Genomic DNA, 15046 nt, shown 5'->3' with positions numbered 1-15046 from the left:
TTTCTTCATATTGATCACCCTCACCATAAAGCTGCCCTAACCTATGCTTCTCAGTTGTTCATTCTGTTGCCACAGTCATTATAGTTTCCTTTTAAAAAGTTATTGTGACCAAGCAATATTAGGAGCATTTGTAGCATTGCAGAAGCAAACTTCTGAAAGTCTTGATGAGTCATTGCCACCACAGATATTTTCGTGAAAAAGAGTGATCAGTATAGCTGTGCAGGGGTAGTCTTGCATTGTAAACATGTGGATCCCATATTTTAAAATACCATGGATTCCTTTTTCTTGTGTGAGGCAGAGGCAGACATAAACCATTACAACCAACAGCTAATTGATGTGGTGAATTAGTGTGTTTGGTAACTTTCTGATTTGCAGGGAAAAGAGTAAAACATCCTTTTTTTCAGAGAAACATAGCAATAGAAGTGTACTGTTTGGTACTGTATCTACTTAGGATTCCTTAAAGAGGAGCCTGTAGAAATTTGTGATTTTTTCATTTTACCAATATGTCCATGCAGCTTTAGGAAAGGATCTTTACCTATCACAGACTGTGCCTTGCACATTACAAAGTTTTTAAGTGGCCTTCTGTTTCCTACCTGCCACAAGAAGATAAGTATTTGAGACTGGCAAATGAGAGACCACATTTTTTCCGTTGTGTTGTCTCACACAATGGGGAGTCAAGATCCACCATAAGAACAAATAGAGTCTCAAAGTTAAATATAACTGTTGAAAGAAACTGCTGTCTCATTTTGATGTGCAGCTGAGCAGCCTTAGCTAGAACAATAGCTACCCTGTGTGTCAGAGAGTCTCAGTAGGAGGCAACAAACCTGTCTTTTGGACAATGTTTGTTGACAGACAAGTAGCCGAAACTTTTCAAAGTCTTGTAACTTCCATACAGCATCTCACAGAGATACCTTTTTTTCATCTGTTTGTACATACTCTAGTGGCATTAGAACCTAAGCTCACTTCTATTTGTTCATATCTGTCAGTGCATAAATAGTGATTGGCTCCATTTAATTAAAATTTGTGCCCCATTTGCAAATATTGTTCTGTATCTGCAAGAAGCTCGAGACTGAGCAGCAGCTTACTGCCTGAACAGTGAAAATCTGCCTTTCCTGAGGTTGCAGATGTTGGACAACTACTTCTGGCAGCCATCATACATTCTGACTGTTTCTTCTGCAGTGCTGTTGCCTATGTATTATCCCTTCCTTGTGTGTTAGGGAGGTTGAGAAATAGAACAGCCTTAACTACATCCATCTTCTTTCAATTTTCAGTTATTCCCATTGAAATTTACACAAACAGTAAAATACAGGAGGTGAATTAAATTATCATAAATGTGAAAGAAAGCTCAAGATTCTACTCATTGAAAAATGCAGCTCTGCACAACCCTGAGAAAATTAACTGAGCTGTACTAGTCTCTTATAAGCTTTCCATTCTCCTGTGTGTTTCTGTGGAGTCCTAGAAATCTAAGATCTGGCAGACATCCTGAGTGCCTGGTCCTGTCTACTAAGTGGAAACATATCTGGACTGCCAAGTTTCGATTAGGATTTGGATTGGGATCTGAGTTTCCTTATAAACAAATGAAGTAATCTTTCTACTCAATTCAGGTACCCATCAGGCCTTAGTTAGAACATTGGTCCAGTCTTGGGCACCTCACTTCAAAAAAATTATCCAAATGGAAAAAGACCGGAAAAAGAGAAAAAGGAGGTCTAGGAAACATATACTACTAGAAATGACTGCAAAAATTTGGATTGTTTAGTCCTTAGGGGTTTAGACTGATTTGTTTCCTATTGAAAGTTATTTCCAAGTCAGATCATTCCAATGATTTTGTTTATAGTGGTAGTCCACAAGCAGTTACATTGGGAGGGCTGGTGTACTTCAGCACAGAGGCAGGGAAAAGAATCTAGAGTAGGGGAGGGCTAAAACTCTTCACCCTACATCTGCCACCCTTCTGTTCATTTGGTCTACAGAGGGTGGTTTCCTAGGTTTTTTTTCTCTTTTATCCTGCATCTTCCTCTTTCTCTTATCAATAATCCTTATGCAAAACAAGAATAACAGACTACTCATTTGACATGTTTTGAACTTGCTTTGCATGGGTGTAAATGGTGAAACAGAGTGGAAACAGAGTCAGTAGCCTCATAATCCCTACAGTAGCCTCATAATCTCTACAATTTCATTGCTTCAAGACTACATCAAACTAGTCTTCTGATTTCTTCAGACCACCCTTTTTCAAGCCACCTACTAATTCCACATTTTTGAACTATCAAATCTTTAGTGTTATGTCTTATCACATAGGTGATACAGCTACAGAAAAGTGATGACTGCCTCACACTGCAAACAAGTTGAATTTTGTTCCTGAATCTAGTGATTGTTATTGCAGGGAGTATTTGAATAAACTGCAGTTGATAATACATGTTGATAATACGTCTGATGCTTGGTCAAGATGTCTTTCCTAAAAAACTGTTTGACATAACTTCATTCAAGTTCTAGGATATTTTTAAAATTTTTGTTTCATATTACTTACTAGCATTTTTATTAAAACATGACATTTAGAATTAGTGTACTATATTATGTAAGTACAATTTTTCACTTGTATTTTTTACACTCCCTCTGTGCAGAGCAAAACATCTTTCTGTTGCCTTGTCCTTTATGTAATGACCACCTCTAAAATGATAAAAATATAGTTTATGTAAATTAAATATATCTAGTTTCTATTGTCAATATGCCATGAAGACAACACATGCATAGCCACAGGGCACATCTCAAGTTCATATTCAATATGTTTCTAACTGAAATCAGTTGAAAATAGTTTGGGTATTGAAAACTATGCTTTTACAGTGGAACTGGTCAAAGAGGATTAGTTGTAATTGTTTAAGTTTACAGAGATATATCTGTAAAATAATAGTGTGCTATCCATTTTAAAACCATGCTGGAGGTCACAGGAAATTTTAAAAATTTTATTGTTTTATTTTCTCTGCCAAGTTCCTAAAAAGTGTGGGACTAGAGATGAGTAATTACTAATGAGAATTCCCACAAAAAAATATATTATTTTTTTTTAGTGATTATTATCAAGCCTAAGTACAAGTCACATTATAATGTGGTAATTATTTACTTTACATATTACCTTGGAGTGAAATGTTTTAAGGGACAGAAATGTCTGAGTCCAAGACTGGCTGGAACAGAGAAAGAACAAAATGAAAACAAGTTGTATGTTTTGTCTGGGTTGTTTTTTGTTGTATGTTTTGGGCCTTTTTTATATAATTTACTTACTATATTGCATAGGTTGGCCAAGCCTTTACAGGTTCATTTTGCATCTGAATTGATCACTCAACCAGGGTGAGGAGGTTGATGAAGTGTTCTATAAGCAGCTGGGTAAGGGTTCAGATTTGCTTCCTCTTGTTCTTGTATGACACTTCAACTTATAAAATGTCTTCTGGAAATATAATACTGCAGACAGGAAGAAGTCCCAGAGATTCTTGGAGTGTGTGGAAGATATCTTTCTAACACAGCTGGTAACAGAGACAACTAGGAAAAGCTCGTTGCTATATCTACTGTGTGAACAGAGAGGGACTAGTGGGAGATGTAAAGGTTGGTGGTCATCTTGGACTAAGTGACCATGAGATGGTCCCCAATTCTTGGGGAAGTTTGGAGGGAGGTCAATAGAACTTCCTCCTTGGACTTCTGAAGGGCAGACTTTGATAAGTTTAGGAGATTGCTCGGCGGTATTACCTGGGATAACATCCTCAAGGACAAAGGAGTTAAGGAAGGATGGACAATCCTCAAGAGAGAAATCTTTAAGGCACAGGAGAAAACTGTAAAGCGCATCTTAAAACAATCCAGTGTGGTACGAGACCAGCCTGACTAAATAAGGAACTTTGGGGAGAACCCAGAAAAAAACAGGAAAGTCTATCGGCTATGGGAAAAAGGGCAGGCAGCCTGGCAAGATTACAAAGTTGCTACGAAGATCTGTAGGAAGAAAATTAGATGCCAAAACTTAGCTTGCATTAAATCTGGCTAGTGTCATTAAAGATAATAGAGTTTCTATAAATACATAAATAACAAAAAGAAAGAGCTAGGGAGCTCCCTCTACTTGACGTGGGAGGGAAACTTCCATGGACAAGGAAAAGGCTGAACTGCTGAGTGCTTGTTTAATCTCAGTCTTTGTTAATGCCAATTGCTCCCAAAGGGTGCAGCTCCCTGAATTGGAAGACCAAGATGGGGAGCAGAACAAACGCCCCATAGTCCAGGAGGAAATGATCAGTACCCTGTTGTGCCACAGAGATGTGCACAAGTCTATGCAACCAGAAGGGATCCAACCAAGTGTACTAAAGTAGCTGGCAGAAGTGCTCACCCAGCCACTCTCCATTATTTATCAACAGTCCTGGCCAACTGAGGAGGTCCTGGTGTACCAGATACTAGCAAATGTAACGCCCATCACAAGAAGGGCTGAAAGGAAGATCCAGGGAATTATAGACTTGTCAGTTTGAAAGGCTATGGAGCAGGTCATCTTGAGTGTCATCACATGGTACATACAAGACAAACAGGTGATCAGGCCCTGTCAGCTTGGTTTCACAAAAGGTAGGTCCTGTCTGACTAACCTGATCTCCTTCTAGAACAAGATGACTCGCCTAGTGGATGACAGAAGAGCTGTGAACATTGTCTATCTGGACTTTAGTAAAGCTTTTGACACTGTCTCTCATGGAATTCTTCTTCAGAAACTTATGGCACTTGGCTTGAATAAATATACTCTGCACTGGATAAAAAAATTTGGTTGAATGGTTGGGCTGAAAGAGTGGATGGAACTAAATCTGGCTGGTGACTGCTCATGAGTGGTGTGCCCCAGGGCTCAGTGCTGGGGCCTCTTCTCCTTAATATGTTCATTAATTATTTGGATGAGGGGATTGAGTGCACCCTCAGTAAATTTGCAGATGACACCAAACTAGATGGCTGTGTTGATCTGCTGGAGGGTAGGGAAGCCTTACAGTGGGAGCTGGACAGGTTGAACCAATGGGCTAAGGTTAATTGTATGAGGTTTAACAAGGCCAAATACCAGGTCTTGCACCTGAGTCACAACAACCCCATGGTAAGTTACAGATTTGGGGAGGTGTGGTTAAAGGGCTGTAAGCTGGAAAGGGACATGGGTGTATCAGTTGACAGCAAACTTAATATGAGCCAGCAGTGTGCACAGGTGGCCAAGAAGGCCAATGGCATCCTGGCTTGTATTAGGAATACTGTGGCCTTCACGTATCCACATTTCAGTATATTTAAGTAATAGTATTATATCCATGCTGTGGGCACAAGAAACAGTAGTGTTCAAAGGTTTAGAATACATGAAGGCTTTAAGGAAAGTGTTAGTAAACTGAGCTTGTTTAGGGAGAAAAATTCAGTAGCAAATAGGTAGGTATGATAATAATTCCTGAATATGTAAAAGGTTTCTGCAAAGAGAAAAACAAATAAAAAAAAAACAAAAAAAAATCTTTGTAATTTTATTATACCTTTTAAACAGATATCAGTGGGGTCAAATTAAAAGAATGCCATTTAAATTGGATACTAGAAGATCTTTATAACATTGTATATAGTGGAGTAGGCTACCTGGAAGGTCATAGAATTTCATTTTTGAGTGTGTCAGAGCACAGTCGTCTGTCAAGACTACCTTTCCTAATCAAGGCCAGTGGAGTACCCACAGTGGTCTGGTTACCTCTCAGACATATTGCCTATGGCTACACACAGGCTTTACCTCCTAGCTTGCATCATTTAAAGAATACCAAATTTTACAGAGTTAATCTTGAGACCCTATAGAAGTTAAGTTTTACTACAGTAGTATAGAAGTTCAGCTATGGCTTATGACTCTACTATATAATCCTCCTGGAAAAAAAAAATTTAAAGGTGCCCTTGAAAAGGTCAGTTCCATTAGGTAGTGAAAACAATACATTTTTAAGCTTCATGTTGTATGTCTCAATTTCTTTTTTTTTTCTCTTATATACATTCCTGCTTAATTTAATAATGACTCAAAAATAATCAAATATATATTTTTTTGCCCTTACATCAGATTCATTTGATTTAAATCTAGTCTGTTTCAAAGTCCTGAAAATCATACATATCTGCTTTTAGATCACTGAGTTGGTGCTCTATTGATGAAATCTGTGACTACATCACTGACACCTATGAAAGATTCTAATTTCTATCAGTATTTTTTCTATCAAACTCATGATAATAAGATCAAACTGATAAACATCTGGCTTCAGTCAGATAGCATAACTAGGTATAATCTAGCTAGTTACTGTGGATGTGATATAAATGCAGTTACATTTCTCCTTGTGACCACCTTTCAGCTGCACCACTAGGAATATAGTGGAGTGTGAAATTGCAAAAAACTTTACCAGGAAAAAAAAATAACAGCTATATTTTCATTATCATATGAATACTTCTGTTACTTTAATGTTGGTATTTCACTAAAGAGAAGTGTACCTTCATCACTCAAGAGCAAAACACTTTAAAATGGGCTAATTCAATAATAATTGAAATAGTTTAATGTGGTGTTATTGATACAAGGATAACATGACAAAATATGTCTCAGTTTGCTCCATGTCAATATAAATATCAATACTTGTTATTTTTGTTGTTCCTGATGTTAGAAATGGAATCTCCCATGTGTTCCTGGTGCCACAGTTCAGGCTACAGCAAGTAATTTCGGTAACAAGAATTAACTAAATTCTTCTGACCACTTTTTGACATAAAAAATACAAAAAAAACATGTGACTCCTGCAACAAGCAATGTTTCCACCATATTCTTACCATCTAATAGCTTGTTGTCTACCCAACCTAAAGGCACACCACTTAAGTCTGTGTGCTTTTGAGCACAAATTATTAGGGACATACCCCATGGAAGCAAAATATTAAAAAATGCTGCTCTGTATTAATACGTTCACAGAAAATCAAGAAAGCTACTTTGACTTTTCCTTGATACGCAAATGGAGCGTTCCAGGCAGGCTGGATGGGGCTTTGAGCAACTTGATCTAGTGGAAGTTGTCCCTGCTGATGCAGGAAGGTTGGAACTAGATGACTTTTAATGTCGCTTGCAACCCAAACTTTTTTAAGATTCTACTATTTGTGTTTATCAACATCTATATTTGCATTCTGATAGCAGTATTTAAACAAAAGACCACTCCAGTTTCATCTCTCTATAGGATATAATTTTTTTTTTTTTTTTTGTGGTTTAGTGTGGTCCATTTTCTGAAGGGTTTTACTAGATCCTGGACCTACTGTGGTTTATATTGCAGTTCGCACTGAAGTCTTTCTTATAAAAAGACTATACGCCTTGTAGCTGTTACCAACCAAGTGCTTCTTTCCAAGTAGACACAAAAAGTCTGGTAATTGCACTAGAATTTATAAATCTTCATATAAAATTTATATAGTTTATATAAGTTTAGAATTTGATATTTGCTTAAAAATCATCCAGGGAAGGTCAGCTCTCTGTTCTTGACAACAAAAGGAAGTATTTAATGTTAAATTGTCTAGTTTGATATTCACTCTTCTTCATATCTATAAACTACGTCAACATTTTGCTTTCTGATAAAAATCAGCTATTACTTTTTTCATGCTTGATTCACAATCACTGCTCAGATAGCATCAAACCTCTACTTCTAATCATAGAACAAGTAACACCCTCACTCCTGAGTTGCATAGACCTGTTCAATGGCCATATAGAGTGGCCTTTGTATTGTATATAAAGCAATTATTTTCATTAAAAATACAGTAAAGGAACTTCCTTCTTACCTTTTTTGAACACAGAATTCCATACAGTTCCATGCTCTAAAGAGACTGCATTCTGTTTTCAGGGACAGCAAATCATCATTTCCAGAAAAAAACAAACAAGTTACCTTATTAGCTTCAGTTGATGTGCAGCTGCCATAAGGAATCTTTAAATGAAAAACCATGGTTTTTCCAGTACTACCATGATCAAATGAAACTCACATACTTAGGAGCAATATTACAGCAGATTCCCTTTTTCTTTTTCTTTTTCTTTTGAGCAGGCAGTAACACATCAATGCATTCTCAGATGATCTATTCAACACATTATGTGTTGGCTTAGTCTAGGGATTACCTTTACAGTTTCTCAACACATTGGCCCCTCCTCTAGATTCCCTATTAGTGACCACTGACTTAGGTGGGTTATTGTTCTGCCTTTGTTAATGTCCATTAATGAAATTTGCACCTAGACATACTATCTAGTTAAATAAATTAGAAGATATTTATTAGAGCCCTATTTACCCTGTATTAAGAAATTATGTCCATAAAGCATACTTGCACTAGTAACAGCTGAAAAGCAATCTCTAAAGTAACTATAAATGTTTTAGTAAGTTTTACAAATCAGTATGATCTTGGGCAGAAAACAGAGATGAAATGTTCTGCCTCCCATTATTGGCCCTTTGAGCAATTCAGTATAGCATAAAGTTTGTTTTTAGCAAAAAAATTAATTGTATTTATTACAAACAGAGCAAAATGTTTCTGATATCAGAAAATGTGTCTGTTAGGATTAGTCTTACTGTATCCCAAAATGTCAACATACTTGCCAAGAGTGAATTTATCAGCTTGATGCAGCCAAAAGATTTAGTTTATCTAAATGTCCTACATGGAATAAATAGTTTACCACTTGTTTTGAAAACTGGAGTAAATCTAACATTCTATGGACATATGCAACAGATTTAATTTAATGCTTTGGTTCACATGTCTCTTCTAATAAATTTTTGTAAAATCTATCATAAGAAGAATGGAGATGTTTCAGTATTTATGGTGTTTAAAATGCGGGGTTAGCAAAGGAAACATTAATTGAAACAATGTTCATGTATATTCTTGCAATGGTTTAGAAAAAATTTTGCTCAAGTTTATTGGTCAGATTGTTCTGAATATTAGAATTTTATTAATATTCAGTTTTATTGTCTTCTCTATAGTGTGAAGTCCTCTAATGAAGTTATTAAATAGCTCAATTTTTATTTTTTAGGTATATTGGAGATAACATCTGTAGAAATTGGAGTTGTGGCAGTTAAGTCTGTTAAGAGCAACTATTATTTAGCCATGAACAAGAAAGGAAAAGTCTATGGCTCTGTAAGTATTTCTTACGTTCTAAAAGGATTGAAGTAGTCACTGTAGTTTACTGTCTAAACAACTGAAAATCTCATTTGTCTGTGTATTACTACTAATTAGAGATGAAATGACCTGTTCATCAAAATTTCATCCCCTGGTAAACAAACAGGTCTCTTCTCCACAAGCTCCCTGTTGTTTGCTAAGGTCATATTATACTGTAGCAGCTCCTCGGATTTATCGTGTTTATTGCTGCAGTCAGGTGTCTTATTAGGTAGTGGCCAGTGGAGAGGGTCCTACGAAATTTAGTCTTCAAGGCTTTTTTTCCCTCACTTTTTGCAGTGCAGTCACATTTAGAAGTAATTCTGGGAGGGGATAAAATGTACCTCAAGTCTCGGAAACTTCAGCTGATAGAACAGATACACCAAGTTATCAAACTAGAACTTCCACAAAGATTTCTAGAGTAGCCAGCTTTAAATTAACCATATTAGTTGAAACACAATACATATGGGGAGTACAGAGAAGTATAGCTTTCTATATCAGCAGATAGATAAGCCTTGACTGAAAAGAATTTGAGTGTCACTTGAAAATTCTCTATGTATACTCCATTTGTATTAGTGAAAGTTTGGGGTTACTGGGGGGAGAAAGTGAAACAAACGAACAAAACTAACAAACAAACAAAAAATCCCCAGTAACTATTTTTGCACAAACACCAGATTGTTCTGGTGTTACACCTGATGTGGTTTGTAATTTTGCAACCTTTTGCTAATTCAAATGAGTCCCAGCTGACATAAAAAGTAAACTTAATCGAATAATCTAGAAAGATTATAAGCCAATATTCAGATTTGTCATTATGTTGATCATCCTTAGGCTTCAAAGAGAACAGGTCACAAGAAGGTACTGAGGCTGGGTTTGTCCTTGGGCAACATAACGAAGTGTCCTACCTTTGCTGAGATTAAAATAATGCCAGTCTCAACGAAGACTCAAGGGGCTTGGAGTCATTTAGCTCTGTTTTTAAAGGAAGCATTTTTTTGGAGTGGGTTTAGTCCTCTTTCATCTGCATTGTGGCTAGCCACTGCTGGTTCAAAAGGTTGCCTCTGATGTTTTAAAATCCTGGGCAGTGTTGAAGAATCACAGTGAGGAAAGACCAGAACAGATAAATGGTTTTTGAACCCCTGTAAATGTGGATTTTAACTTCTAGTGTTACACTGGTCAGAAATAGAGGATCATCAGTGTTCAGTCCTGCACCATGGAGAGGTGTAAGAGCATACTGACTCGCTGACAGAGTTACCATTTGTCAGTTAAACTGTACCCACTGATCATTGGCAAGTTTCTCTACATAGATGAAGATGTTAGCTTAAATCACACTTCTCAGTTTACTGTGTTTAGCTGAGTCATTTTTGATGGGTCATCCCAAAGCCTGAGATAAGTTTTTCTATCCAAGTTGTTAGCCGTGACTGGAATGATGAGAGTCCACCCCAACCCCACTGACACAGTAGCTGTTGAAGAAGCTTTTGTGGCACACAACTTAATGACTTATCAGAACATACTCATAATACTTCAGAGATTTAAAGAATGCTTCTGTTATTATTTTTCCCATCCTCCAAAGACTCACAGATTCGTATTATTGCAGCATGGCAGCTTGTAGATAAATATGAAAAACAGAACCAATAAAAATTGTAAAAACACCCTTAACCATGTACAGAATAGATGTGGGTGCACTGCTCATTTTCAAATGAGTGAAGTAATCTTGGAATAATACTCAGAATGTCTCCAATATCCAAACATCACATCATCATCTATTCTCTATATTATCTAAGAATGGAGATAACAGTCCGGATTCAAGTGCAATTCTGTAACTGGGAAATGGGTCAAGACTCTTTCTCTGTTTATCAAAGGTATTTCCATTTGACTGATTTGGTTAGAATGAGGGAGCACACTCCTTATTCAGTAGTAAGACTCATTTGATTTCTTTAACAAAATGAGCTTTTGGCAGATAGGAGAAACATTTTTAGAAAATATTTACCTGTGGTATGCTGGAGCTCTGAAAGATTATGTTTATTCTGAATTTGTGTAATTTTTTTCTTCTTTTAACAGAAGGAGTTTAATAGTGATTGCAAACTGAAGGAACGAATAGAAGAAAATGGGTATAACACATATGCGTCCTTGAATTGGAAGCACAATGGAAGGCAAATGTTTGTGGCCCTGAATGGAAGGGGGGCCACAAAGAGAGGACAGAAAACTAGGAGGAAAAACACTTCAGCTCACTTTCTTCCAATGGTAGTAATGGCATAGATGAAGGAACTATTTTATTGATGCAGCTGAACCAAAGGCTGTTATGTAAAGAATATTTGGTAATCCCCTTGAAGAGTAAATGCAAAGAAATAGTGCAGACATCTGCTTGTTTGAAAAGAGAGCAGGGGAAGCCTTTGAAGGTTTTGTACTCATTGCTGGCACATGACATACTTTATTTAGTTCCATGTCATATCTTATAATCAAGATATAAGCTGGATCAAAGGGGATGAAAGTTATTGCCAGTGTGAACAATTTTTTTTAATCTCTGCAACTGAACTTAAGGGATATGAGACAATCTGTTGAATTATCTTCATGGGGAAAGTTATTTATGGAATACTAACTCATATCAAATACCTTAATTGCTTGTTCAAACGTAATGATCCAATGAACAGTTAGACACATAAGCATTTACTGGAAGCACTTGGGTCATATGCACAAATAATGACATTTCTGGAGAAGCCTTGTGGAAGAATGAATAGCGTTAAGGAATATAAGCAAAGTAGTGTAAAACTGTTCTAACATACAAATAGTATGGTTGCTTGTATGTTCTAACTGCATTTCATTTTATTTCTCTCTAAGTTATTTATTTAATAGGATGTTAAATATCTTTGATTTGAAATGTTTTCCTCATTTGCTTCGTTGTTATTTTTCCTTTTTTCTCAGTACTTCATACAGAGATTGATAGGTTAAAATGTCAAAACCTCAGAAGTACTCTGAGAATAGGTATTAGACAAGGCTTTAAAGGCAGAATTTAATGTGTATAATCCATTTTTTTCCTAAACTGTCTTGCACTTAAGCAAAAAGACCAAACAAGCAGATCTTGGATTTACAGTATTGAGTGTTTTTATGTTGGGAGAAATTTTTTTACATATGAACACTCAAGAACAAATATCAAGGCATACTTTGTTCAAATGGTCTTTCTGCTATTTTGAAATGGAGGAATGGGGACACACCTGTACTTGGGTGTCAATGCATCTGTGCATATTCATCTGACTTCGGTTTCAGTTTGGAACTTACATATAACGCATTGCAATCTGTGATATCCTGCAGAAAGCTTTGGGCTAGAACCTAGATGTGGGTAGCCCTGTTAAAGTCACTGAGATTGCAAATGTTAAAATTCCCAAGTGTAAAATTTGGCCTCTGAAAGGTAACTAAGAGGGCAACACAGTCCTGCACTCCTTATTCAGTTAATGTGTCCACTCAGCACATTTGTCCTTGTTACCAGCTGGTAGAACCATGGCAACAAGTAGGAGTGATAGGTAAGCAAGGACTGAGCAACAGGAGATCCAAAATCATGCTCATGCATTTATCACAGATTATTATTCACATGTATATTATATATGAGAGCCAACAAAAAAGCTGTGCTGGTATCCAGCTTTAGCATGCCTTTCATATCCATCATAGTAACTGAAGGCTCAAAATAGATAATATCCAGCACATTTTTATGAAGTGTTACTAGTTCCATGGCTTAACTTGAGCAACTGCAGTATAAGAAAGTTAAGCATGGTATGACGTCTGTTCAATTAAAGGTACATAAGGTATGTTTTTATGTTTTGCTTTACTCTGTAATTTTAGAGAGCTCTGGATAGCTCACCAATGTAACCATATTGAGATTCATTTTGTTAGAGCAGATAAATAGAAAACAGTACATCAATTTGTACCACTGTCTTCACATTATATTCCACTAAATAAATAAATAAGCCTTTGCAGTGTCTTTAGTAGGAAACAAAAGTAGTATAATATTTTGTTCTAAATACTTTAAGTGATAACTATGAGATTATATTGATGCTGCAGTTTTATCTTCAATATTTCTTGTTGTGAAAAAGTTGGTTTTATTTTTATTGTTTGGAAACTGTATTTTGGTACAAAGGGGAGCCTTGCTTAATGTGTCTTTTTGAAAATGTTTAACCTCTATAAAGCCTGGTGTTGTTGGAATCTTCTATAACTTATTTAAGTCAATGTTTAACCAGCACTTCAATCTTAATCCGTTATTTAAATATTAGCTGGGCTTTTTAAGGAAAAGCAAAAAATAATAACTTTCCCATAAAATACAAAATGGTTAGATTTTATTTTCTGTTCTTCAATAAATTCAACTATTTTAGAACCACGAATTAATTGAGAGACAGCATTTTAGCTGACAGCTGATATTGTATTTAATGGTATTTTCTCTCCAGCATTCTTCTTCACGAAAGAGATTTTTTTAGAAAGAGAAATAAGAATTTCAGATTTTAAGTGTAATTGCAGGTCACATCAAAATTTACTTACAATGATAAAAATGAGTTTCTGCTGTTTAAAATTTGTAATCTGTAATTAAAAATGACATGACATAATTGACCACTTGCATTAAACATTCAATGTGATTTTGGGTGAATGCAGTATTGATGACCCCATAAAGAACATTTAGGATACAAATTATCTTTTGACAGAATTATCTAGATTATTTGGTCAGGGGAGGAATTTAGGCATAAATACTATCATAGTACTCAAAACACCATATTGCTCTGAGGCCAAAACAGGGAAATAACACCTTTCTGATGTGAGTCAGGAGCCATTTGTGACACAAATAGTCGTTTCTGAAAGTTGTCCAAAATAAAAAACCTTGAAGGAATCAATGATTCTTGTGTGTTTGATATGCCATACAAACTGTAGTGGGAGGAAAATGCAGACATTTACCTAGAGTACCATAGATCCTCAACCATAAGCTCCATTTTCTATCACACTCAGTATAACAGACTGCTGAGCAAAAGGGAAGCGGAAGGGATTTAAAAAAGAAAAGGGAAACAAAAGTCACTGAGCAATGATGTATAGTATGCTATATTTAAATAAAAATAATAAAATGTGAGGAATATGGAATAAGAGTACTGTTTTTTTTTTTTTGTTTTTTTTTTTTTTTGTAGCCTGAAATGATACTTCACAACAAAAATGAAAAGGGAAAACATCCACTGTACTACAGACTATGGTTTGGTACTGTGTAGTACCAAAACAAAAATCCCTTTAACATTTCTAAGTTTCTTTAATTTTTTGCATGTGTGAGTCAGCTATCTCCACACTAATAACAACCAAATGTTTTAGATTCTTCCTGTAAGTATTCAAATACACCTACTTTATACAGTAGAAAAAGCAATGAATTTCAAAGCAAGCACTTTTGATGAAAAAATGAAGTGGGTTAGGGAGAAGAACATGTACTAACAATTTTAAAGCAAACTTTATATATGGAAAAATAGTTACATTGTATACATGACTTCATTTAAGACATTTCAGGTTGTAAAACTGATGAAAGATTAGTGAACTTTAAGAATACACGAATACCAGTGTATGAGTACAACTTTGTAATCCATGCCCCTGAGGAAACAGGTTGTCTCTATATGCAGAGTAAGTCGTAACTGCTTCAAACAGTAATCTTGGAAGTAATGCATGAAGACAGCCCTATATTGTTGTATTAAGTATCATTAATTATTTATTAATTTACATTGTGGGGCAGAATTCATTCTCCTAATTCTATACTAAATTGGTGAAAGAAAAGCGCAACACAAGACATACATTTTTTGCTTCAATTAGATACTGATGCTACTTTTTCACTGATGCTACTTTTTGGGAAACACTCATTGACTGAAAAAATTTCAGTGCGATTGCAAATCACATAAACAATAAGTAGAATACAAAAAATTAATTC

The 15046-nt window shown here is 35.8% G+C and overlaps 1 protein-coding gene across 4 annotated transcripts in view; it reads left to right on the top strand.

The window, feature by feature from the left end:
• Positions 1-14229, top strand: part of FGF10 (fibroblast growth factor 10) — a 60486-nt gene extending 46257 nt beyond the window's left edge. For all 4 annotated transcript variants that reach the window (XM_071730382.1, XM_071730383.1, XM_071730380.1 and 1 more), the window contains 2 exons: positions 8999-9102; positions 11176-14229. In XM_071730382.1, the coding sequence (XP_071586483.1) occupies positions 8999-9102; positions 11176-11373 (302 nt within the window). In that variant the 3' untranslated portion in view covers positions 11374-14229. The remainder of the gene's footprint in view (positions 1-8998; positions 9103-11175) is intronic.
• The last annotated feature ends 817 nt before the right edge of the window (positions 14230-15046 follow it).

Source organism: Heliangelus exortis, chromosome Z (assembly GCF_036169615.1).
Source record: "Heliangelus exortis chromosome Z, bHelExo1.hap1, whole genome shotgun sequence".
In the NCBI taxonomy this organism is placed as follows: Eukaryota; Metazoa; Chordata; class Aves; order Apodiformes; family Trochilidae; genus Heliangelus; species Heliangelus exortis.
Note: the sequence above shows the minus strand (reverse complement) of the source record. Positions and strands in the feature narration are given on the sequence as shown.